This window comes from Thunnus albacares, chromosome 8, assembly GCF_914725855.1.
Source record: "Thunnus albacares chromosome 8, fThuAlb1.1, whole genome shotgun sequence".
Lineage (NCBI taxonomy): Eukaryota > Metazoa > Chordata > Actinopteri > Scombriformes > Scombridae > Thunnus > Thunnus albacares.
In genome coordinates, this window is record NC_058113.1 from 27,531,363 (window position 1) to 27,555,326 (window position 23,964).

The 23,964-nt window shown below is 38.8% G+C and overlaps 3 protein-coding genes across 5 annotated transcripts in view; 1 reads left to right on the top strand and 2 right to left on the bottom strand.

Annotated features, from left to right (window-relative positions):
• On the bottom strand, positions 1 to 12,220 carry notchl (notch receptor, like). 2 transcript variants are annotated; one of them, XM_044359844.1, is made up of 12 exons: positions 12,043 to 12,220; positions 11,132 to 11,504; positions 9,826 to 9,970; positions 8,865 to 9,197; positions 7,443 to 7,663; positions 5,489 to 5,813; positions 4,466 to 4,641; positions 4,093 to 4,154; positions 3,647 to 3,770; positions 2,013 to 2,110; positions 1,437 to 1,768; positions 1 to 1,299 (listed from the first exon to the last, which is right to left on the bottom strand). In XM_044359844.1, exons 2-12 carry the CDS (start codon positions 11,181 to 11,183, stop codon positions 789 to 791), a joined length of 2,379 nt encoding a protein of 792 aa, XP_044215779.1. In that variant the 5' UTR covers positions 11,184 to 11,504; positions 12,043 to 12,220; the 3' UTR covers positions 1 to 788. The 2 variants fall into 2 exon arrangements, with proteins under 2 accessions (XP_044215779.1, XP_044215780.1); XM_044359845.1 differs by having other exon boundaries at positions 11,132 to 12,072.
• LOC122987813 lies at positions 12,185 to 19,401 on the bottom strand. Its single transcript, XM_044359853.1, has 5 exons — positions 19,202 to 19,401; positions 18,200 to 18,307; positions 17,907 to 18,056; positions 15,515 to 16,144; positions 12,185 to 14,701 (listed from the first exon to the last, which is right to left on the bottom strand). Exons 1-5 carry the CDS (start codon positions 19,245 to 19,247, stop codon positions 13,788 to 13,790), a joined length of 1,848 nt encoding a protein of 615 aa, XP_044215788.1. The 5' UTR covers positions 19,248 to 19,401; the 3' UTR covers positions 12,185 to 13,787.
• tap1 (transporter 1, ATP-binding cassette, sub-family B (MDR/TAP)) overlaps positions 18,905 to 23,964 on the top strand; it is an 11,736-nt gene continuing 6,676 nt past the window's right edge. Inside the window, exons 1-2 of one of the 2 annotated variants that reach the window (XM_044359846.1) lie at positions 18,905 to 19,058; positions 23,252 to 23,584. In XM_044359846.1, the coding sequence (XP_044215781.1) occupies positions 18,987 to 19,058; positions 23,252 to 23,584 (405 nt within the window). In that variant the 5' untranslated portion in view covers positions 18,905 to 18,986. Of the gene's footprint in view, positions 19,059 to 21,982; positions 22,341 to 23,251; positions 23,585 to 23,964 lie in introns of those variants that run through there. The other variant, XM_044359847.1, reaches the window with a different exon arrangement.

Sequence of the window (23,964 nt, forward strand, 5' to 3'; positions counted from 1 at the left end):
TGAGTAAATGAAGTGTTTATTGATACAGATGAAAGAGCTGATCAGCTTCTATTAATATCTACAGGTATAATGTAAATACTTGAAGTATGATGTGAGTGAAGAGAATTTGAAAATAAATTTAAAAATACATTAAATTCATTATTTGCATGAAAAGTCACTTTATTGCATGAATCGGCAAGGATTCTGACTCTTATTTATTTATTTTTTAATCCTTTCTACTTGATAATTTGTGCAATAATCAGAATACAACCCGTTATATATCAAGACAACGTGAATATTCTGGAGTTCATTTTCAGAGTGACTTTGACATTCATCACGTTTCACTGGCATTCATCTCAGACATGTTCTATTACATACTTGACTGTACATTGTAAGAGAAAATTTACAAGTAATATAATCAGCCCTCCCAACAAAAACAAAAACAAAACAAAACATAATAATTTAGGCAAGGCTGAGCGAAAACTGGTAAGATGATTCAGGAAAGAACATCTCCAATTGACTCTGTGTATTAATTTGACAGGAATATAAAAAATAATACCAAACAGATGCACATTAGATAATAATTAAGGTCCCAAAATGTAAATGATGATTGGACCCTCTTCAGCTTTGTGCCTCCTTGTAAGCCTTCTGCTTTGTATTGGGCTTTAGAGGAAATTGTGCCTTATGCCAATTTTATACTCAGTGGCTCTCATGAAATAATATAAGTCATTATTTTATTCACATGTTCATCAAAACTATTTTTATTGGCTGAATGGAAAAGCAGCTGAAATTGTATTGCTTTTTCCCCTCTACAAGGCTGTCTGTGTGGAGTCAGTCGTGTTGTTTGACCTCTCACCTCTGGATTTCTGCTCTGAATTTGAGGAACTCATCGCTGCTTGTTCTGCTCTACTGGGATTGTCACCATTTAAAACTGGCTGGTGATCTGATTGGACGGCAGCATCTGTGGGAGGTGAAACAATCATTCTTTCTATGTGCTCATTGGCTGTTCTTTCTGTCACAATACCATAATTGGGCTCTGGCTGATGGGCACTGGAGCGACGTTGCAAAGCATGCTGGGTGCAGGAAAAGGAACGCTGCCGAGGAGCAGGCTGGGGTGACAGGAAGTGTGGCGTCGCAGCTCTTGGAACTTCATGATGCCTTTCCCGATCCTCATCTTCTGAGGTAACCTCCTGTAAGGTGCTGATTGGGCGTGGAGAGCGGCCCATGATTCTTGGTGGGACCAGCGCTGTTGCTGATTGGTTGAGCTGTGGTCGCCAGATCTGAGGGGAGGGGTATTGCACTCTGCCCATCGACCAATCACTGGCAAGACAGAAAGTTATCACAATATCAGATTGCAACACATTAACAGAGATGATGACAAAAATAGTGATGGTTTTTGGTTCTCATATATCATATCATATCATATCATATCATGTATCATACTTCTGCATCATTACCTTTGTGGTGGTGGGGTTACATCTCGATGGGCTATGATCCCAGAGAAGGAGGCGCTTCTTCCAGGCAGGCCTTGTGCTCCGACCCATGGCGAGTACATCAGAGTACGCTCCTCCCACATCATGTCATTAGCCGAGTCCACGGGAACAGGCCCTCTCTGGATTTGGTGGGCTAAAAGGAGTTCCAGTACCTGGTGACGCATGCCCTCTCTGGCCACGTCGATCGGACGACGTCCTCTGCGGTCATGCAGCTCAAGGTTGGCACCGTGAAGGAGGAGAAGTCTGGAGGTATCATAACAGCCATGGAGGGCGGAGAGGAAAAGCGCTGTCTCACCCTATCAGAGAAATCATGAATATAATATACTTCTGTGATGTTTGGAGGATATTTAATCCAATTCATCTTATAGTACAAGTGTTGCCGTGGTCTGCCCAACATGCCCAATCATTCAGAGTATTTAACTATTATATAAGAATACACAAGACATTTTAAAACACCCATAAGACCTACTTAAATTAAACAGGCAGGCTGTGAAGCTTTAAAAATAGTAACAATGGCAACTGTCAACTGTCAGAGCTTACCTTGTTGTCTTGCAGGTCTACAGCGGCCCCATAGCGTATGAGAGTCCTTGTAAGGGAGAGGTGGTTAACTGAGCATGCCCAGTGGAGGGCTGATCTCCCTGAGAGAGACAGTGTGTGTTCAGAGTAAAGGGGAGGTGAGGGGGAAGAGGGGAGGGAGTAAGTCAGCCAATGAACAACCATTACACAACAGAGTCAAGCCCAGATGGTGAAGAGAGGAGGAATGAAGGGATGTGGAGATGAACTGCTTCAGCCAGAAGTGAGAAAGAGATAAACAGAGACAGGACACAAAAACAGAAAAAAGAAGAGATGCAGAGGGATGAAGATAGAGAGACCAGAGACAGCACTTGCAAAGGAAAAGGATGAGCAACAAAGTTAATGCCTATCGACATGTGTTTGTGCACTGGAGCACATTAACTTTGTTCTGAGTCGGAGGAGGGCAGCAGGGGAGCTGGAGAAGCAGAGAGGAAGAGACGGAAGCCATGGACAGAAGAAGACAGGACGGGAGAGGAGGGACACAAAAAGAGGACGTGAGAGAAAAGGGGTAAGTTACACCAGTTACTCAACCCCTCAGTGTACAGATCACAGAATGAATGGCTTGCTCATCACCTCTACACATTATTCTTCTCCAAGATGAACTTTAACCTATTCATGCATGGCATCCAAATATGGCATGAAGACATTTATAAATTCAAGACTTGCTTGCGTGGTTCTAGGAATAGGAATTTTTTCCGCAGGTTGGTCTTTGGTTCAGACTAAAATATATCAACTGTTGGATGGATTTCAATGAAATTTTGTACACATGTTCATGTTCCCCAGAATATGAATCCTACTGGCTTTGGTGATCCCTTAACTTTTGACTCTTACCACCAAGTTGACATTTTAGCATTTAGTAGAATTTCTCAAAAACTATTGGATGGATTGACATGAAATATGGTACTTATATCCATATCCTCCTCAGCATCAATTCTAATCACTTTGGTCCTTTCATACCCTCATTTTCACTCCAATGCCATCATCGTGTAGAAATTTTAATTTGTCACTTTTGCCACAAAACTAGTTGCATTCTTAAGAGCCTCAGCTGTGAGAGAGTATGGCTGTAGACTCTTAGTGAACAAAATATTATTACCTTCCCAGTCATTAGCCAAAGACATTTTGCATGAATCTACTAAATTATTAAATATGACAACTACGCTGAAAATGTGGAAGTTTATGAAATTTCCCCCGAAATACCATTCACAAAACCAGCCAATACCAAAACCAATTGAAACCAATGAAAGGGGTTAAAGCAGAATTACTCCATCTCCCCTCCTGACCTCAATGATGACATAACATTTACAGGGAAATTGTTGCATCTTCCAGTGAATTGCACAGGCACTGGTGAAACTGCATTTGCACATAATTCTTCATTAATGTTTTATCCTTCTTGTCTTATAAGATGGATGGAGTTTATTTGATCCTGAACTGTAATTTAAATTAAATTTATTAGAAAACCTGGCATTCATATCATTCATACTACATGTATGTTAAAACAGGTACCAAGAATTACATGCAAATACTATCTGACTGAGGTTTGGGGTTGAGCTAGGCTTTCAGGTATCAAACTAATGTCAGTATCTGTGACAGGGAAGCATTACCAGTATGATCAGTGTTGTTAACTGGCACTCCTGCTCTCAGCAGCTCCAAGACCACTCTGTCCAGCCCGCTACGGACCGCTCGGATCAGAACTACAGACCCATCCGGGCCACACCACTCTGCCGACTGCCAACATAACCAAGCCATGATGAAAACATACATACGCATTATGCATATTCCACATATATCTATGGTGGTCAATAGTTAAGTCTAGACAAAAAATAAAAACAAAAAAAACACTAATATCAAAAACTACACAAATGCATCATTATGACAAAACAAAATTAAAAACTCAGGATAACAAGCAAAGAAATTCAGATAAAGTCAAATAAATGAATCTAAATAATAGCACAATGTCATAGCAGTAGTATAACAATGAATAACAATGACTCTGCACAACATGGATCAAATAAAATGAACACTGTCAAAAACAAAACACAAGACAGACCTGTTGAGGAGGACTGAGCAATGGAGGAGGCATGGCGTTTCTCTCCCATCCTCTAGGTGGAGCTGATGGAGAGAAAGAATCATGTAAGGTGGATATCTAACTGACACATGCAAGGATTTTGATATTGAAAGTGATAATCAATTACAAATGCTATTTATATTAACTAAATAAAGAATAAAGTGGCACTAGATGTTGCACCATGTAATGTGTGTATTAGGTAATGTGTGTAAGTATTTTTGTAGACATGATATAGTAAAGATGGACATAGTAAAAAAAATGTGTTGGATTCCCAGGTGAATAAAAATGTTAGGCGTTAGGAATGAGTGAATGAGTAAATGAATGAAAGAAACAAACAACACAGAAGTTTCTTTACGTTGTATAGGTCTGCGGGGCTGTGAAGTTCCAACCCGGAAGTGTTTTTGCTCCTGGTTCCTGTGGTCACAGATGGAGGCATCCTCCTGTCGCCTGGAGCACCTTGCATTTATATCTTCCATTGAACTCTGGGTAAAGTCTGTGTCACTTCCTATGTCCTGGTCCCTTTTGAGAGGTCTGAAAACCAAAGCAAAGTTTTGATATTAAGAAGACTGTGGCAGTCTGCCTGTAGTCACATTGTGTTCTTTTCTTTTCTTTTTAATTTATTAGTCACCAAAGAACTCTGCAACACACCCAAACACAAAAATGCAGCTTTGCCATTTAGGGTATTTTTCCTAAAACTTCAACTTTTATGGGTGGTAGTCTTTGAGGAAGTGGACCAGGGCCCTGGAACGTGCCAGGGATTAGAGATATTTATCATCACGCCCAGACTTTCAATCTCCATACTGATTAATTTGGATTGCAACTATTTTTATTTTTGTTAGTGATTAACCTGTTTATTATTTTTAGATTAATCAAGTACAAATTAAGTCTAAAGTATAAGATGTCACAAAATAGTAAAAATTGCCAATGCCAAGTTCCCAGAGCACAAGTGATCTTCTAATGTCCCCTTATTTAGCATCTATAAGCAGTATACAAACATTTATATTATTAAAAAAACATTTTATAAAACATTTTATATTATTAAAACTGTGTATTTTATATTATTAAAACTGTGTTTTCCTATATTGTTCCTCATAATGTTATAAATGTAATAAAACTAGTAGGAAAACTTAATGAGCAATTGGTTTTCTTTCTTCTGCAACTACAGTTCACCTGCTATAGTGAAGCTGTGAATACCATGTGAACATATAAATGTGAAGCAGAGATTTTTTTACAGACTATAGTTCCAGGGCAAAATACACCAGATTGACAATAAAAAGTGACATTCAAACTTATGAACTCTCACTGTATTTGTCTACATGACATCATTTCTCCAGCAGACAAAACATCCTGTCACATCTTTCAAAGCAGCTCCCCTCACCGCATTCTAATTGCGTCCTCCCCAAGTGGTTCCCTCCTCCTCTTCTTCTCTGCTTCCTTTGCTTTCTTCTTTTTCCTCAAGCTGATTTTCTCTTTCTCCCTGCTGGATCTGACCCTCTGTTCTTGTTGGGCTATGTGCGGTGGCCAGGCCTTGGATTTGCTGTCGTTGTCAGGGACTGTGAACCTGTGTCTCACCCTATTACTGCTCTCTCTCTCCACCCGCTGCTGCCTCACCCTCCTCACCACTAGGAGCACCACCAGGGCCAGCACCAGCAGCAGGCCTATTGCTACGGCAACCACAGCCCACAGCCACACAGGGGTCGGCTCTATAAAAGACAGAATGGAAAATTAATTTTATTATTAACAGGTAGAATGTTTTTTGTTAGGGCAGCATGAGATAGATAATATTATGATAATATTGATATGTGATCCTATTTACTAAATTACTCAAATTAATCTGATAAAAGGTTATGTTTCTCACATCTTATGTTTTGGTAAACATAGAATCACTTTCAAAAAATACACAAATAAATAACTACTGACGAATTTAGGGTGTCATTTTGTGACAGATTTCGCTGAGATTCAATATATTATCATTCAATTAAACCTGAAAATATAATTCAACTTTGCAGGTGACTGGAACAAGATTTAACTACTGTTAAACACAATATTAAAGCAGAAAAAGATTTTTTGGACTCTTGGGAGCAGTGGAACAAACTGTAAACACAATGCTGACATATTATTACTTTAAAAAGTTATTTACACAACAATCAGACACAAAGCAATGTTAGCATTCATTTAGAGTAGTGTTTCTGGTCACCTGGTGAAAATAAGTCCAATATTCACTCTCCTTTTAGCTCTACTTTGGTCTCCACCAACTCATGGCTCTATAGCTGCTAAATGCTCAACTGTGTCCATTGGCTAGTCGCTAATTTTGCCTGTCTGCCGTTTGGAGCTGGGCAGGTAGCATACAGCAGTAAGAGTGAAGCAAAACAGTGAAGTTTCAGGCTGTAAAACCAAAAGAATGAGCTTTAAAAGACTAAAATGCTCCATGGAGCTAAGAGCAACTGCACAGTCAGGTCATAATTCTCTGTGGTTTCGTCACTACAAGCAACCCCTTTCACATTTCATATAATATTGTCAATATAAAAATATTTATTTGTGAAGTGTTAAGAAAAAAATACACTCCCATTTCAAATGAACTATCTAATCCAACTCATCTTTAATCTTAATATTCAAAAAAATTACCTTTTATATATTATACATAGAGCTAACCTTCCTATTTTCACATGGGGAGGTCCCTTAGCTGGCCTATTGACCTACCAGCATCATGAATATTATTATAAATAAATGTAATGCCATTTTCATTTATAGTAATTATTAATATTTATTATTATTATATTACTAGTCATATCTCTATTATTACTATCATTGTTATTGTTATTATTGTTGTTATTATGCTTCTCTTTGTCTCTCTCCCCCCTCTTCCCCTCCCTCCTTCTTTCTCTCTTAACCCAACCGGTCAAGGCAGATGGCCACCCACGTAGAGCCTGGTTCTGCTCGAGGTTTCTTCCCATTAAATGGGAGTTATTCTTTGCTGCTGTCACCAAGTGCTTGCTCGTGGGGGAATTGTCAGGTCTCTGTAAATTAAAGAGTACGGTCTTGATATGCTCTATGTGAAAAGTGCCCGGAGATAACTTTTGTTATGATTTGGCGTTACATAAATAAAATTGAATTGAATTGAATAATATTTTGACAAGAGATCCTTTTTTGTAATTTCAGCTTGTGAGTACCTCTGCCTCTGAGAGATTTATGTTTGAACAACTGAAACTTAACCCTGCAACAGTGACCAACACATGTACACACTGGAAACGGAAAGGTGTTATAAACTGTTTTGTTTGGATGAAATTCAAAGTTGGATGTGTGCCTATGCAGGAGACAGGACGTCAGCCTACCTTTGACTTCCTTTTTCACCATTTCCTCCTCTCTGCTTCCTATTTCCTCTCGGACACCTCTTATTTTGATGACGGCCTTCAGCTCTGGGAGGTTGGAGAACAAGTCAGGCTTCAGTGACATTACGGCACGAAGGAAACTGGCAGCCTCGGTGGCATAGGGGAAACAGGTAGAGGGAAGACGGGAGCATGGCCTGTTGTCCACTTGGAGGAAAAGGAGGGAGCTAGGAAAGAAAGAGAGAGGGAAGGAAACAGTAGGAAACAGCAGGTATGTCATCTCTGAGGCCGTTTCTAAGGAATAGATTTGCCTAGATACATTTGCTGAATAAAATCTGACACACTGACTGACATAAAAGACCTATTGTGACATTCACCATTTTCAAAAAATTACATACTCTTACCAAACAAGCATAAAATCAACAATACAAAGTCCTGAAATATTTACTTCTAATTTGGACTGGCTTGCTGAACTAAAAGGAGTGCCTCAGGGTTCTGTGCTCAGCCCACTTTTATTTGCTCTTTACATAAATAATTTAGGTGTAAATACACATGAAACTAATACCCATTGTCATGCAGATCTTTAATATTTAATAGTCTCAACTCAAGCTTATATTGAATGCAGACAAATAATAGAAAACTATATTTTCTAATGCTAGGAGGAAGCCCATAGACTATATTGTTGCAACTCAGGGGAATACTATAGAAGCATGTTGAGATTTGTTACCAAATTAAAACATCATTCATGATTTTTACTTTTGTTATTATTATTCTCCCTTTTTTCTTCCCTCAATTAATATTTCTAAAACCCATCTTAAGACCCATCTCTTTTCTTTAGGCTCTTAATTGTCATCATGAAGCCACGACTGGTCACACTCTGTTTTTATTTATTTATTTTCTATTGTTTATTTGTTCTCTGTGCAATGCTGTTGTGTTTTTAGGATTTAGCCACATTTTATTTATTTTACTCTATGCTTTTATTAATTTCACCTTTTATTCTCATAATTATGTCTGTGTTTTTATTCGTCTCTATAAAAAAATAAATTGACTTGACTTTGTATTCCAGAGTTGGCTGGCCATCTCTGTCCATAAGAGCTCATCTTATAATCATTATCTCAAATCACAAGACATGAAAAATTCATGTTTTCTGCACAAGCTACTTTCAAGACTATAAATTTAATGACAAATGAGTCCATTGTTAAATGTCTCTGTATTAGCCTACTTGTTGTCTTATTTTAGTATTATTATCTCTCTTTAATATTGTTTTATCTGCTGCCGGATTTTGTGTTGTTTTGTCAGGAGTCTTGACCAGGTCCCCCTTGCAAAAAGGACTCACCTGATTAAATAAAGGTTAAGTAAAGTACAACTACACTCACAATTCTGGACATTCCTAATCATAATGCCAGTAACATGTAACTGTGTACCTACCCATTTGAGGCAGCTGGTGATGCTTGAGCCAGCAGGTCGGTGAGCTGCTGAGGGTCAAAATCAAACAAGTCCTTGTTAGTATTAAGGGGGGCTGAGCCTCTCAGTTTGAGTGGTGTCTGGAGGAGCACACTAAGCGCCCAGAGCAGGGAGCTATTGGAGAAAGTGCCACGATGTCGTGGGATTCTGGTGTGCAGCACTATCGTGCCTTTAGCCCATATAGAGCTCTGATGTGTGAAGCAGTCGCTGCCATCCCATCCACAGGCGGCACTGTCACATCCCTGTTCGCAGTGGGAGTTGGCGTAGTGATCGCGACAGTACTGGATGTGGCCCGGACTGAGAGCCATGATGGGGAGGGATGGAAGGAATGAAAAGGAGAGGAAGAGTAAGAGATATGAAAAAAATAATCTTAAACTTTCATACTCAGAATAAAATACAGAATGAAAATACAAGGAGCAAGTGACTATGAAGGATTCTAAATTATTATTCATTTCTTTAACTACGTGAATTTATGTGATTTAAATTATTTGATTTAATATCGTGACTTTGATATTGTGGTGTTTTTTTTATTGTTTTAATTTTATTTAAAGTATAAATATCATGTTGGCTGCACCTTCTACCAAACTTAACTATTTCTATTTCATTTTTATTTGAAAAAATGAAAATGAACAATACAGAATTATTGCAATTTGATAATAATATTCATGATGAAGCCAGTTACTCTTAAATTGCCTGTTATTTAGATATCTTGACCCAGTCTGAGTGATTTATGTGTAAAAAGTTTCAAATAGGCTATTAATACAAATAAGATAAGAAATGAAAATGATGCATAAATCGACATAAGACAATTCAAAAGAACAAAGTAACTTGCACAATTAAGCCAACTAAAACACAAAAGTCAATATTAATCTTGAAATTGTTTTCATGGTTTCTGACAATGAAAATGACAACAAAAGAGTTTTACTTGCACTGGCCCCTGTCCTTCCGGCAGTCGAAGCCGTCTCGGAGACATTCAGGCTCCGTACATTCTTTGTCACATAATCCGTTCCCAAACTTTTCCTTACACTGTCGGTTGACAGGACATTGGCCCCACGAATCAACAGGTGCAGCTGTTGAGACAAACACAGATTGGTACAAAAATTGGTAAAAGTGAGCCAAGACACACATATACTTTTGTCTAAGTTGTTGTGGTTAAAATGTAATAATGGTGTATTTGCAGAGTGATCTAGACAGTCTCTATTAGGTATATGTGTGCTATTTAAATTACAGGTGAATTTTGTCAGCAGTGAGATGTGTCAAAGGCAAATAGTCTTTGCAACACTTTCAAACAAATAAATTGAATGTATAAATTCAAAATGAGTATTATTTCAGTAAAACCTGCAGTTATTTTTAATGTTTCTTGAACCTGACACTATACACAGCTGCAGTAATTAAACTGACCACGCAAACTGTTTTCACAGTTTTATCACAGGACCAACTTAACCACATATCAAAACCAACTCATTGTTTCAGAGCATTAGCAACAATTCATAACAATGCAGGTCAAGTCATGAAAGGTGGGTCCTGATACGGACCGTTAAAGGGAACAGGAAATGGGACCGACATAAACAGGAAGTTTCCAGGAGAAGTGAATAGCAACAGGAAATGGAGTGGGCTGGGACTTGATAAAGGTCGAAGGTCATCACCTTGGCAATGAGGAATGTGATGGAGTTGGACAATGGGCTTGGCAGGTGTGTGTGGGGGCCATAAAACCATAACAGAAAAAAGGCCTGGACAATAGAGCTGAAATTAGACGTGTTAAGTTTTTTTACACTTTTGTTTTATTTGAGCAGCAAAGAGAGCTTTCCTTGTGGAGGAAAACAATGACGATGTTACGCAAAATAGACTTTTCACTTTGTCTTTAACAGAATATTATCAAGGATAAGATCCATTTTTTCCAACCAAAATATTTCAAAATAATACATTTAGGAAAAAGTTATTTCACTTAAGTTCATTATTTATTGTCTTAAAACTATAGGGTTTTAATCTGAATAAGTCTTAAGTTGCCAAAGAGACCTTAAAAAGTGTAATTATTAATTTAACACACTTAAACATTAATTATTGGATAAGAGTAGACGCCATTTTTTTTTTCAAACTGGTCATCAGAATCAACTTTTCTTTCTACAATCTACAGTCACAGGGTGAAGTTTAGGCACATTTTGAACCGGTAACGTGTTTCATGTATGCTCAAAAGAAAGATAAATCTGAGGATGATAGGGTGGCTGACTCACCTTGACACGTCCAGCTCAGTCCAAGCAGAACAAACGTCCTCAGAGCCAACATCTTCAGGTCATAAGCTGTGGGCCTTTCCTTCTCTCCGCTCACACAGATCAGCAGTCCAGTCTAGCTGTTTGGTACCACTAAACCATAAACTGCCTCTGACACTGCAGTAGCTCACAACGTTTTTTTGGACGGTTGTAAATCTGTAGCTCTGTGGTGTAGCTACAGTCCGCCTGCTCACAGTGAACAGTTAACTCTGAGTGAAGTCAACCAATTCCATCACCACCGCCACCACCAACACCTTCCAATTCCACCACCCAGCCCACTTTGTTCACTCGCTCTTTTTTTCAGAGGCCCTGCGGATATCTGGACAACTTCCTGCCACTGTGTGGAGAAGAATAGGAGGGCGATTACCGAATGTGCATGTGTTTCTGTGTGTGTGTGTGTGCTCTTAGTGTGTCTCAACTTGAAAAAAAACACAGTATGAGGTTATTTGAGCTGTTGGAAGAACCGTTATATGTAAAAAGCTACGGGGTGCGAGCAGACGGCGTGGTTTGAATCTGACCTTTTCAAAGAAGCAAATTTGTGCTGTAACTGTGTGCTCTGACTCTAAAAAGGACTCGAACACAGTAAACTGTTTCTGTTGTTTGTACTTATTTCATTAAAAAAAAAGAAAATAGAACATCTAGAGACTGAAATTTGCCAAGTACAGACAGATACAGATGAGAACAAATGACGTAAACAGTTTAGTCTTGAGAGTCTTTTCAGACACTTGACTTCGAACTCTCACACAACTCTAACTGAAATTCAAAACAACAGATTAACAGAATATTATGTTTAAATATATATATTTTTACAGATGTTTAACACTGACAAAGAATGTAAAAAGAGCTTATATTTTAAGGAACAACATAGTGTTAACCTTTCCTGCTTCAGCGTCCAGACCGTGGTCGGGAAGCACAGGGGAGACTTGTTTACTACTCCAGGGCCGAAGTCACCGCTAACTTCGGAGTTAACTCCCTCCACTTTATCAACAGGTAGCAAGCAAGAAACGGGAACTCAGCTTCAATCTTGAGGAGTTGCAGCATTTAATCTCTGTCAGAACAGCTCAAACTGTACATACACTGTACTCTTACTGTTACAGCTAACCGCTATCTCGCTCGACCATACACATGCGTCATGCGCACTTCCTATGCACTGGGATATTTCTTAAAGACACTACGCCACTCGTAAAACATTACCCCCACTCTGGATGGCATTTCCCCATAATTCCACTCCAGCACAATGATACACATCAACATTTTCATTTCCTCTTTTTTTTTGTGTAACCAGTGTATTTACAGTCCATTGTAGGAGGGAAATAGCGAAAGGTGCAGTTGCTCAGTGCAAATATGAACATGTAGCAATCTTTCTTGTAGGGTGCACACATCACAGCCTAGCATTATAAACCCTGGAAAAGGCATTAATAACACTTACTATACAGGCATAAAGGTGTTCCTTCAACAGAAAAATACAGTTGTATCACAGTGGATAATTATTATCAAACAAATAGGCCTACTCCTCAAGTTTCTTTTTTTTTATAAATGTAGTTAACATATAAAATGACGATTAGCTCCAACAGTAGCAAACAGTACAAGACATTTCCCCTCATTCTTTTTCTTTTAACACTGGGAATTGTCCTTTAACCCTTGGAACTGTGCATCACTTGTCCTTAATGAGCCACCCACTCACCACACCTGGCTGGGGGCCTACGTCGGCAGCTTGGTCTTCGAGGACGACGACCCACCTCTCCACCCCCACTATCCTGAAAGTCCCTGGGGGAAGGAAAGTCCAGGTGAGGAAGGTTTGGAGGGGGGGGGGGGGGGCAGTTTCAGGGGTGTGCCCTGCTGGATCTGGTGGGGTGTTGCCGGAGTCTGCATTGGAGAAGAGGCCAGAGAGCTCCAGGTCTGGGTCTGCAGAATCCGTGTCCAAGGCTGGAGGTGACACCTCCAACGGTGCCCAGCCCTGAGCCTGCTCCATGGCCCACGTGTTGTCCATCAGCTTGCAGCTGCGATAGGGCTTCAGCTGATCATGGTGAACCACTTTCACTTGGTTCTTGGGCCTTTCTGGATGCGATACACTAGGTCATCCAGCTGCCCTACGATGAAGAGGGGACCTTCATATGATGGGAGGAACTTCCTGACCCTGTTCTTGGTCTTCTTTGTGCCCTTGATGAGATACCACACAGCATCTCCGACCTGATACTGTGTGTGGGAGCAGTTCTTGTCATACTGTCTCTTTGCACGTTTCACAGATTCACCGAGTGCATCCCTGGCAATTTGATGCGCCAGCTCCAGCCGCTCACAGAGGCGTTGAACATACTCAGGAGCAGAGGGAGCGGTTTCAGAGTCAGGGGGCAAACCGGTTACCAGGTCTACCGGCTCACTCACTTCCCGGCCAAACATCATGAAGTTGGGGGTGAATCCAGTGGAACTGTGCCTTGTCGCTCTGTAGGCCATGACAGCATAGGACTTAAACAGGACTTAATGAAATGTGAGATTGTTAAATTCAGTCATTTTGGCAAAGTTTTAGAATCAAAGTGTCCATCAGAAATGGAGTAATGGAGTATTACACAGCTGATGTTAACAGAATGATCCACTGTAGATCATTTATGTCCTCAGTCCCTCTTTACTGGTTACCTGATTTCTCTAGTTGTGGCCCTGAAGCTCCCCTCTCCATGCAGTATTCCTCCCAAAGATCTTTGAACAAGTTTCCTGTCGCACCAAAAGAACAACCTTGATCCTTTTTGGGGTCGCACAATCCCAAATCCATCTTTTTAAATACAGCACAGAAAACCTGCCGGGACAGAGGCGTCGTCTTCTTCTCTAAGCAGTGGTTGTAGTAGTGCCTATACACCTCAGACATGTTTGAGAAGACTGGCTCCAGATACAGCTTAGAGATTGATGTCCCGCAAGAGAGCACTTTGGGTAAACTGTCGAGGAACTCCTTCAGGAATATGTGCTCTGAAGCTTTACGGGACTTTCTCTGCATTCGCTTCTTAGTATTTTCTTCTGAATTGTCCTGCTGGGATGCATTTTGTGCCCAGTTAAGCACTGACCACTCTCCAATCCCCAAAGTAGAGAGGAACATCTTTTTACAAACCTGTTTTCTGTCGCCGTCGCCTATCAAATGATAACGCATCGAGACAGATCTTCTCGATTGAGTCCATGGTGCTCTGGTTCTTTCCACCGGGTCGCAATCAACTAGTCCGGCCACATAGACCTTTCTCTGAGGCCAGTTCATGCACTGCCAGAAGCTAGTAAACAGCTTGTTCCTTGAGTCTTCACTGAAGTCAGCACAGAAGCGGTTGGATGCCTTTTTGCAAGCACTGGATGTGCATCTCGGTCCCATCGCCCTCTGAGCTTTAGTTATGGTGGCACCATCTTTTTTTCGTTTGCTGATGTACGGTTTGCCCTCCATCCTAAGTTGCTTCTGTCGATTTTGCTTCCATGTTAGAGGTTTGGCAACTCTGGATTTCTTTCTGGCTGGTCCTTCTAGTTCTGAAGGCTTGTTTCTGTCTTTGTCAGTGGCATTCTCTTGTTCTGCAAAAACAGGGAAATGTCATTGGCATGCATGAGACAGGCATGAAAATTATTTTCTTGATTAGTTGTTTGGTCTATAAAATGTCAGAAAAATGTTGATCAGTGTTTCCCAAAATCCAAGATACAAACTAAAATGTCTTGTTTTGTCCCAACAAATAGTCTACAACCCAAATATATTCAGTTCACTATAATAGAGGAAACCAAAAAGAGAAACCAGAAAATAATGACATTCAAGAAGCTATAACCAAATAATTTGGGCATTTTTCTTTAAAAAAATGACTCAAATGATTCATCAGTTATCAAAATAGTTTTTGATTAATTTTTCTGTCAATTGACTTGTTGTTGCAGCTCTACTGTGATGCACTTCTGTGTTAAAGCAAAAACAGCGTTCTTTTGCCAATATCTGAGTTTAGCAGAAAAATGTCAAAATGACAGTAGATGTTCTAACATTGCAGTGACATCATTATATCAGTGCACTTCTAAGTTTGGCTGAAACTAACAGTTATTATCATTATCAATTATCTGTTGATTATTATTCCTGTTAAATGATTAATTAGTCTATAAAATATATGAAAATAGTGAGACATGCCCATCACAATTTCCCAGAGCCCGAGGTGACATCTTGAAATAGTTTGTTTTGTCCAACCAGCAGTTATAAACCTAAAAGCAGGAGCTAATTTTTGCTTGATAAATTACTTAAAGATTGATCAGTTATCGGAATTGTTGTGTTGTTTGATTAATTGATAAATCAGATAATTGTTTCAAGTTTAGAGAGTAGCTGAAAAGTGTAAAGATGAAATAAAAATCACTCACCCTGGGTTACCGCCACAGTTTTATTGAGTGTAGAAGGAGCAGAGTTCAGTTGTGGACACTGAGGGACAACTTGCCTCTTTTCTAATCTGTTTTCATTTGATTCAGTCTTTCTTGTTTTTCCTGTGTGTGCCCAGTTGAGCACAGACCACTCTCCAATCCCCAACGTGGACAGGAACATGTTTTTACACACTTGTTTCCTTTTGCCATCCACCATCAAGTGATAACGTAGTGAAACCAATCGTCTCGACTGCGATCCCACCGCTCGAGATCTTTCCACTGCATTGCGATCGACTTGTCCTGCCACGTACATCTTTCTCTGAGCCCAGTTCATCTGCTGCCAGAATTCATCGAACACTTTTTTTCGAGTGTCTTCGTTGATTTCATTGCAAAGCCGGTTTGATGCCTTTTTGCATGCATTCGAGGTGCATCTTGGTCCCATTGCTCTTGGCTGTTTTGTCACGACCTCGCCATCTTTTTTTCGTTTGCTTACGTATGCTTTTCCCTCCATTCTCAGCTGTTTCTGCTTGTTTTGCTTCCACTTTGATGGATCTGCAACTTTGGTTTTGTTTTTTTTTCTGGCAGCCTTATCCAGATGAGTGTTTCCATTTTTGGCAGCTGTATTGAGGAGTGCTGTTAAAAAAAAAAAAGTATTCATTATTGGAGGCAGTGGCCTGAAGTACATAGGCTCTGACACAAATAACATTTTTGGTTTATCAAATACAATAAAGCAATTTTACTCCTAGTTTAGGTGAACAATTTCAACAAGTTATAGAAATAAATACACATTGACAAACTTGAATCTGTGGATACACAGACTAAAAATGGTGGGACTATTTTTTAATGATCCTTTTTACCCTAAATTATCTCGGGTATTTTCAATAATAAACACCACTTTGTTGGACAAAGGACATGAATCTACACATCCCATCAAAAGGGACAGACATTGTCAGATGTCAATAGCACTTTTTACACAACCCGTTCAAGGAGGGAATACTGTGCCTTTAATCTTCCTCGCTGTTCTGTATAAAAGGTATGAACACAGAGTGTAGGGGGGCAGAGTTTCTCTGCCAATAAGCCGGCTACGGAGGTAGTCACAGAGCTGGATGGACTGTGTGTGTAAAAGGGACAGCTGGCACAGCGGGACAGGGAGCTGACACTGTTGTGTTATAAGTCAAGCCTTTGAATCTGGAGCGCTGGCATGCTGTGTAAAAGCACACATGGAGGCGGCTTTATGCCGACGTTGTGTGGTTGAGTGTGAAAAAGCAAAGGCAGGTTCTCTGTATAAAAGAGGCTGTAGTCACTGCAAGAAAGCTGTATTTTCTGGCCCTGTGTTGCAATTACACTTACAGTGATAACTAATGAAAATCAAGCTTGTTTTGAATGAAAAAAACATTCTGATATTGATCTGGAGCTGGACACTAAAGGATGACAATTTTGGAATTGAAAAAAAGTAAAAAATCCATATTATTTTGAACATGTACTCATGTGAAAATAACTGGTGTACTGATACATTTACACACTTATTTCCACTTATTGCGAGTTTCTGTTTCCTGTGTAACTTGTTTCTACACACATGTATTAGAAGAATACTACTGTATATAAAGTGTAATACTAAACTTATTTATCATGGTCATTCTGTTTAATAAGTCTGAAACATATTTTAACTTTTTTACATACTAGCTTGTATGGTGTTCAAAAGTTTATCATAATCTGGGTGGCTCATGTTTTATTTTAGTCAACTTTAAACAGGCATCCTTGTGTCATGAGATCCACATTAATATCAGATATTTGCATGTATTTATATTTACTTATTGGACTCATATGAATGATGTGTGAAAAAGCAAGAAATGTGTTATAGGCTTTAACAGGATGTATGTGCTGGCATTCATAAAATTCTGCATCCACCTGCACTGTGACAGTTTTGTATCCCAACAATTTCAATTAAATGCCAGCTGACGATTAAAATGGGCTCAAATCATTATTCTTTTAAATCTGCAGACAAGAGAAACTTTCTGAAAATGTGGGTATGTAGTTAAATACACTGTATGCTAAGGCTACAACTAACAATTATTTTCATTATCGAATTATCTGTCAATTATTGTCTCGATAGTCGTTTCTCGATTACAGTAGTTGTTTGGTCTATCAAATGTCAGAAAATGGTTAAAAATTGTATTGTAAAACTGTATCCCAAAACCCAAGATGCAACCGAAAATGTTTTGTCATAGTCTACAACCCAAAGATATTCAGATATACTATCAAAGAGGACTAAAGAAACCAGAAAATATTCATATTTAATAAACTGGAACCACATATTTTTTTCTTTTAGAAAATGACTCATATTACCAAAATAGTTGGTGACTAACTGTATAAAGAACAATACGCTATTACTTACTTGTGTCAGTACCCAGAGGAAGTGTATTCTGCATCGGACAGTGGGGAATCATCTGCGGCTCTGTTATTATTGCTGAGTGGGACCTTTTTTTGGACGGTCCATCTTTTTCCATGTCAGATTTCCTGCTTGCATCAGTGACGTGCAGATGGTCTGGGTAGAACAGCACACACACACACACACACACACACACACACACACACACACACACACACACACACACACACACAATTATTGACATCATGTCTTATTAAGACACTGCTGGTGACAGTGACACTGCTGGATCTCATACCCACCTGGTGGCATGTGGTGCAACCCAAAAGTCTCAGAGACTGTGGGTCTGTGAAGTGGGGGGTCATTCGTGGGTTTGGGAAGGAGACCAATATCCTCCATTGCTGCAATGGCTAAAAATATTTTTAAAAAAAGTTATTGTAGCTTTTGCATCAAGCTACACAACATGCTTTTGATGGATGGGTTCACAATTTTTCAAGTCTGTCTTAAAACAATAGCCTGGTGCTTTCTTGCCATTTTCATTCCTACTGTTCATACAAGCAAAAAATCCACAAGCCTCCTTCTGTGAAAAAATGTATTTAAAAGTTTATCTGAAGCTAATATGAAGCTTCAAATAAGTCTTTCAACGTTAAAGTCTTTTTAGTGCCAAAGTCCCTCTTTTTGTTACTATACTTCCAGCGCAGCTCAACAGGGAAACACTTCCCGAAGAAACACAAAGAGGGAATTTGATGCTAAAAAGACTGTTAATGTGGCAGATATCCACTTGATATGACTACTATATGACTGCTGAAACTTAATATTAGCTTCAGATAAACTTTTAAATGCATTTTTACACAAAATGAAATTGAAAACACACTGAAGGAGATCTTTTAATGTCCAGTATGGACAGGAGGAATGATTGCAGCGAGGAAAACCTCTTTCAGCGTCCATAACTGACTGTTTTTTTAAGACAGACTTGATAAAACTGTGAACCTATCCCTTAAAGCGCAGTCGCATTCACTGTCCATTCAGACCTAATCTAAAAGCACAGTTCATCCATATTTAACTGTGGACAACAACAATAACAACGCCATGTGTCCTAATCCAGATGTTTTTGTACGTTACGTAGAAGTAGGCGTTGCAGGCCTGTCTGACATAGAAAAGGTAAGTTTAAAAGGCTGAAATGGTGCTCATGATAGATATTTTGCTAATGTTATATATAGCGAATACCAAGCAACTCTTCGTGCAGGCTAAACTACGACAAACCCCTTTTAAATGATATATTTCAGGCTTCCGTGTTTGCTTACATAGTGTTATACATTTGAAAACGTCTCGTAGACCCGTCGGTTCCATCCAGACCAGATCACAAGTTCCCACCGCTGTCGGCTGTTTACTCCATTACGGCTCTGACAGTGAAACTCAACATCTGTCAGCTCAGTTTGCTCAGGTTTTATTTAGCTAAATATCACTGATGGATCGGAGGAGCCTCTCACTGGCAGCTGCCATGTCTGAGCATGCGCACTGGCTTACAAGGTCTCTCGTCCTGCAATAGCTAATTAGATTTTTTTTAAAAGTCAAAACTACTTAAATAATAATATCAAATCTATCTATAATATCTATTACATCAAATCTATCTATCTATCTATCTATCTATCTATCTATCTATCTATCTATCTATCTATCTATCTCAGTACTGTGCAAAAGTTTGAGGCACTTTAGATGTTTAGATTCTTATCTATTATGCAATATCATCAGGGAGGCGTCTGATCCATCCCAGATGTATTCTGCAGCATGATAACAACCCAAAACATACAGCCAGAGTCATAACGAACTATCTGCAGCTACAAAAAGAACAAGAAGTCCTGCAACAGATGGTTTGGCCCCCACAGAGCCTTGATCTCAACATCATGGAGTCAGTCTGGGATTACATGAAGACACAGATGCAACTGAGATGCCTAAATCAACAGAAGAACTGTGGTAACTTCTCCAGGATGCAGGAACAAACTATCTGCCATGTACCTTGACAGTGGTGCAGGTGTACTGAGGAGAACTGCTGCTGTTTTAAAGGCAAAGCGTGCTCACACCAAATAATGATTTCATTTAGGTTTCTTCTGTTTACCGGACTTTGTATTATGTTAATTGATAAATGAAAACTATTCATGACATTGTTTTTTAAACTTTACTTTTAGTGCCTAAAACTTTTGCACAGCATTGTATCTGAGCGATGAAAAGAGGCTACACAGTAAATCTATCGAATTTAAATTTTATTGTATTTTCTAAATATACGTAAAAGGAAACATATTCTAAGTATAAGTGATTTATAGGTGCCTGTGAAGATAGTACTTAAAATAGTGAGGATATTTATAGCTTTGCTCATCCTATTTTTCTTACATGAAAAGGAAGGGAAAGGAAGGAAGCTATTAGGAAGTTCAAAGTTTCAGTCCCTCAGTTGTCTTCATCGGCTGCAGCACAAGGCCAGATTACCAACCAGGAAAAGTGGGCAACGTGCCCCGCTGCACCAGGAGCCCCAAAAGTCTTAGGTTCACAGCCTGTCAATTGTTTTTTGGTAATTTACTGTAATAAATTGCACATTTTTAAAGAATTTTGACCACCAAAATACAACACTAACTAAAGCAGACAGAATTAGCTATTTTTTTGGGTCAAAATCTGGTTTCAATACAAGTTTTATCATTTTAGTATATAGGGCTCACATTGTACATTTGCCTAAATAAAGATTGGTTGAATCAAATTACTAGGGCTACAACTTTCTCTAATCAATTGTTTTGTTAATGAAATGTCAGAAAATAGAGAAACATACCTTTTATAGTTTATTAAAAGCTCAAAGCTTTTGTCAGATCAACAGTTTAAAACCCAAAGATATTCAGTTTACTATCATGTATGACATGCAGAAAAACTGATTTGGAATTTTTGTTTAAAAATTGTATAAATAATTATCAAAAAAACTGTGATTTATCTTCTGTCAATTGCTTAATCGATTTATCGACTAATCATTGCAGCTCTACAGATTATAACAAACTAATTGACACATTGAAAACCTGGGGCTGCATCAGTATAGGAGCAGTGGTTAGTTTGTGGATCTAGGGGTAAATAATGAAGCTGCCATTTACAGTATATAGTCTACACCATTGTGCTTAATATACACTTGGAGGCAATAGCTTACACACACAATGCACAGCAGGGGAAAGATGGTGATGGTGGGGTCAATAGATCTTTTTCACAGAAGACGTTTTGACATGTCACAGTAGGAAAAGTACAGGTGTAAATAATAAATAAGTCCTTTTAGCTGCTTCAGTTTCAGGGTCCTGGTATTGTTGGCTCAGTGTCACACTGTCTTACTGGGACACTTGAGAGCCATTGTTGATGTTATTAGTAACATCTGTATTTTTCCTACTGAGACAAGTTAAAATGTCTGTTTTGAAAAAGCAGCAAACTGTATGTTTTTGTTATTGCTGCAATGCCTTTTTGTAATATCTGATTTGGGCACAGAAAAGCAAAAATATAATACTATACTAATATACTTAAAACTTATTACTGATTTTACGCTGGTTTTATAAGTAATGGTTTGGCCCATAAACCTTGAAAATGTTCATATGACAGACAGAGAGACAGATAAATAGATAGATAATGCATAAATATAACTTTATTTAACATGAACAAAACCAAGACCCAAGGAAAACAAGCAAGGCTATGACAGCAACAAACAACAGAGGAAAATTTAGAATAAAACTACTTTTTACATACTGTACATAGGCTTACATTCATGGGGTTAATTAACAGTTTCCATTTTAAAATTAGTAAGGACCTAAAATCGATCATGATGATGTAAAACATATAGGCCAAACATAAATAATTTATTTGGAAAGACACATACAGCTTATTAAGAGAGAGAAAAGCCAAATAGCTAAAAGGTCCAAGAAAGAAGAGGAAAATATTCTTAAACTAGCCTAATTAATGACATAAACTAAGGAGATTATTGATCTGTGGCAGTTTCAGCGTTTCGTTACATGATGTCGCTGTTGGACTGTTAGGAGATAGATCCAAGCTTACACCAGACATTACCCTCGTACAGTACATGCAACATACATTATGTTTTTAAAAATGTTTCTGAAACATCTTATATCTATAAATACGCTACTACTCAAAGCAAAATGTGTTTTATAACCCTCGCCAGTGTTTATTCGCCATTTCTGACCGACATGAACGGGACTTTCCGTTGTAAAAAAAAAAAAAAAAAAAAAAGGTATAAATAGTTAGTTTCGGTTTCAGTATGATAGTTGCAGCTCGGCTAAAGTCAGGGCAGGCGGCGGTCTGACATTCACTAATTTAATTGTTACAGTTTTAGCTTGCTGACCAAAATATCGGAGTCGGAGAGTTTTCAGTTTCATACTAAACGTCCACAGCAAACTCGGCTCGCCGAAAGAAAATGTAAGTTGGATTTTAAGAGCTGTAATAATGCTAGCTAAACCGGGCTAGCAACTGTAAGTTATTCACTGTATGTTAACTGTAATACAGCTAACGTTACAGTTTGACCTGATAATACTTATAATATTGAGTGTTTTGCTAAGTCGTTCGTGTTTCCGAGTGCCATGTGGGGTTGGGTCAGACTTACTGTCCTCAAACGGTTTCAAAGAAATCAGCAATGTAGATGAAAATGAAAGTACGTTAACGTTGAATACCACCTGCAGCAAAACAGAAAGTAACGTTAAACTCTTAACGTATCAATGTCGGTAAAAGGCATATAAGTGCAAATTGTAGTCCTAGCTAAAGTACTCACAGAGAGGTAGGTAAGTATTTTAGGGCTGCAACTAATGATTAACGTTATTTGTATTATCTATTCATCGATTAATTGTTTTGTCTATGAAAAAAATAATGAAAATAATGAATAATGCTTATTATATGTATCAAACATACATGTATCAAACATATATGTTTGATACATGTATGTTTGATGTCTTAAAATGTTTTGTCTGATCAACAGTCTAAAATCCAAATATATTTTGTTTACTATCATGTGACACACACACAAAAACTTATGAGAAGCTCCAACCAGCAATTTTTTTTTGGCAATTTTCCTTTAACAAATGACGTAAATGAATATTTGATTAGCAAAACGGTTGCCGATTAATTTTGTGTCAATCAACTCATCGACTAAATGTTGCAGCTCTAAAATATTTTGCTATATTCTACAAGGTTCAGCCCACAGGAGGTAATATAAACAATATAATATAAATAAACATATCCATTTTCTGTTTTGGAGGTTTCTGTTTAACCTTACTCTGTGTGTCAACTTTAATATTCAGCCACTGACCCTCACTCTCTCTTCTTGTATTTTACAGAACTTGTGTATCATGCAAAAAATGAGCCTCTCTCTTCCTCTGCTCTTCGTGTGCCTGGATATGTGTGTGGTGCACACTGTCCGCTTGGCACAGTTCTCACCTCTCCTCTTCTCCCATCCGTTCATCGCCCTGTGGGGAGGAGGGCTGATCAGGGCTAGCCTCCTTCTCCTGCTCACCTTCACCTACCCTGGAAGCCTGCCATGGATGAGCAGCTTCAAGGGGCTCCAGAGCTTAGGGGTCCTTTGCTTTCACTTCCCAGTGTACACAACTCTTCTCTGGGTGCTGGGGCAGTCCACCATGGAGGAACTGTGGGGATGGCACTCCTGGGAAAGGGTGAGCTGCTGTGTTTTTATTCATGATTAGTTCCAGGATGGATACCATCCAAGTAAAGGCAGAAGCAGGCACTTTTCCAAACACTTTTTTCAGGTATCTTTGCCTACATCGCTCATACATAGCTCAAGCTACTGAGTCTAGAGCAGGAACAAGAGTGAAACCAAAACCAAACCAGTCTGAAGAGAACGAGAAATCCTCAATTTGAGAAATGTGGACATACAAACACATTGTTGATTAAAAAAAAGAATGCTATTAGGTATTTAAATACATTTTCTTTTATCCAAACACAGACTCATTTGCATTGTTGAAGCAACAGGTGATGCATTCCATGTGAGTTATTTTTTTCTGGATATGGTATTGTGTGTGTTTAACCTGCTGTT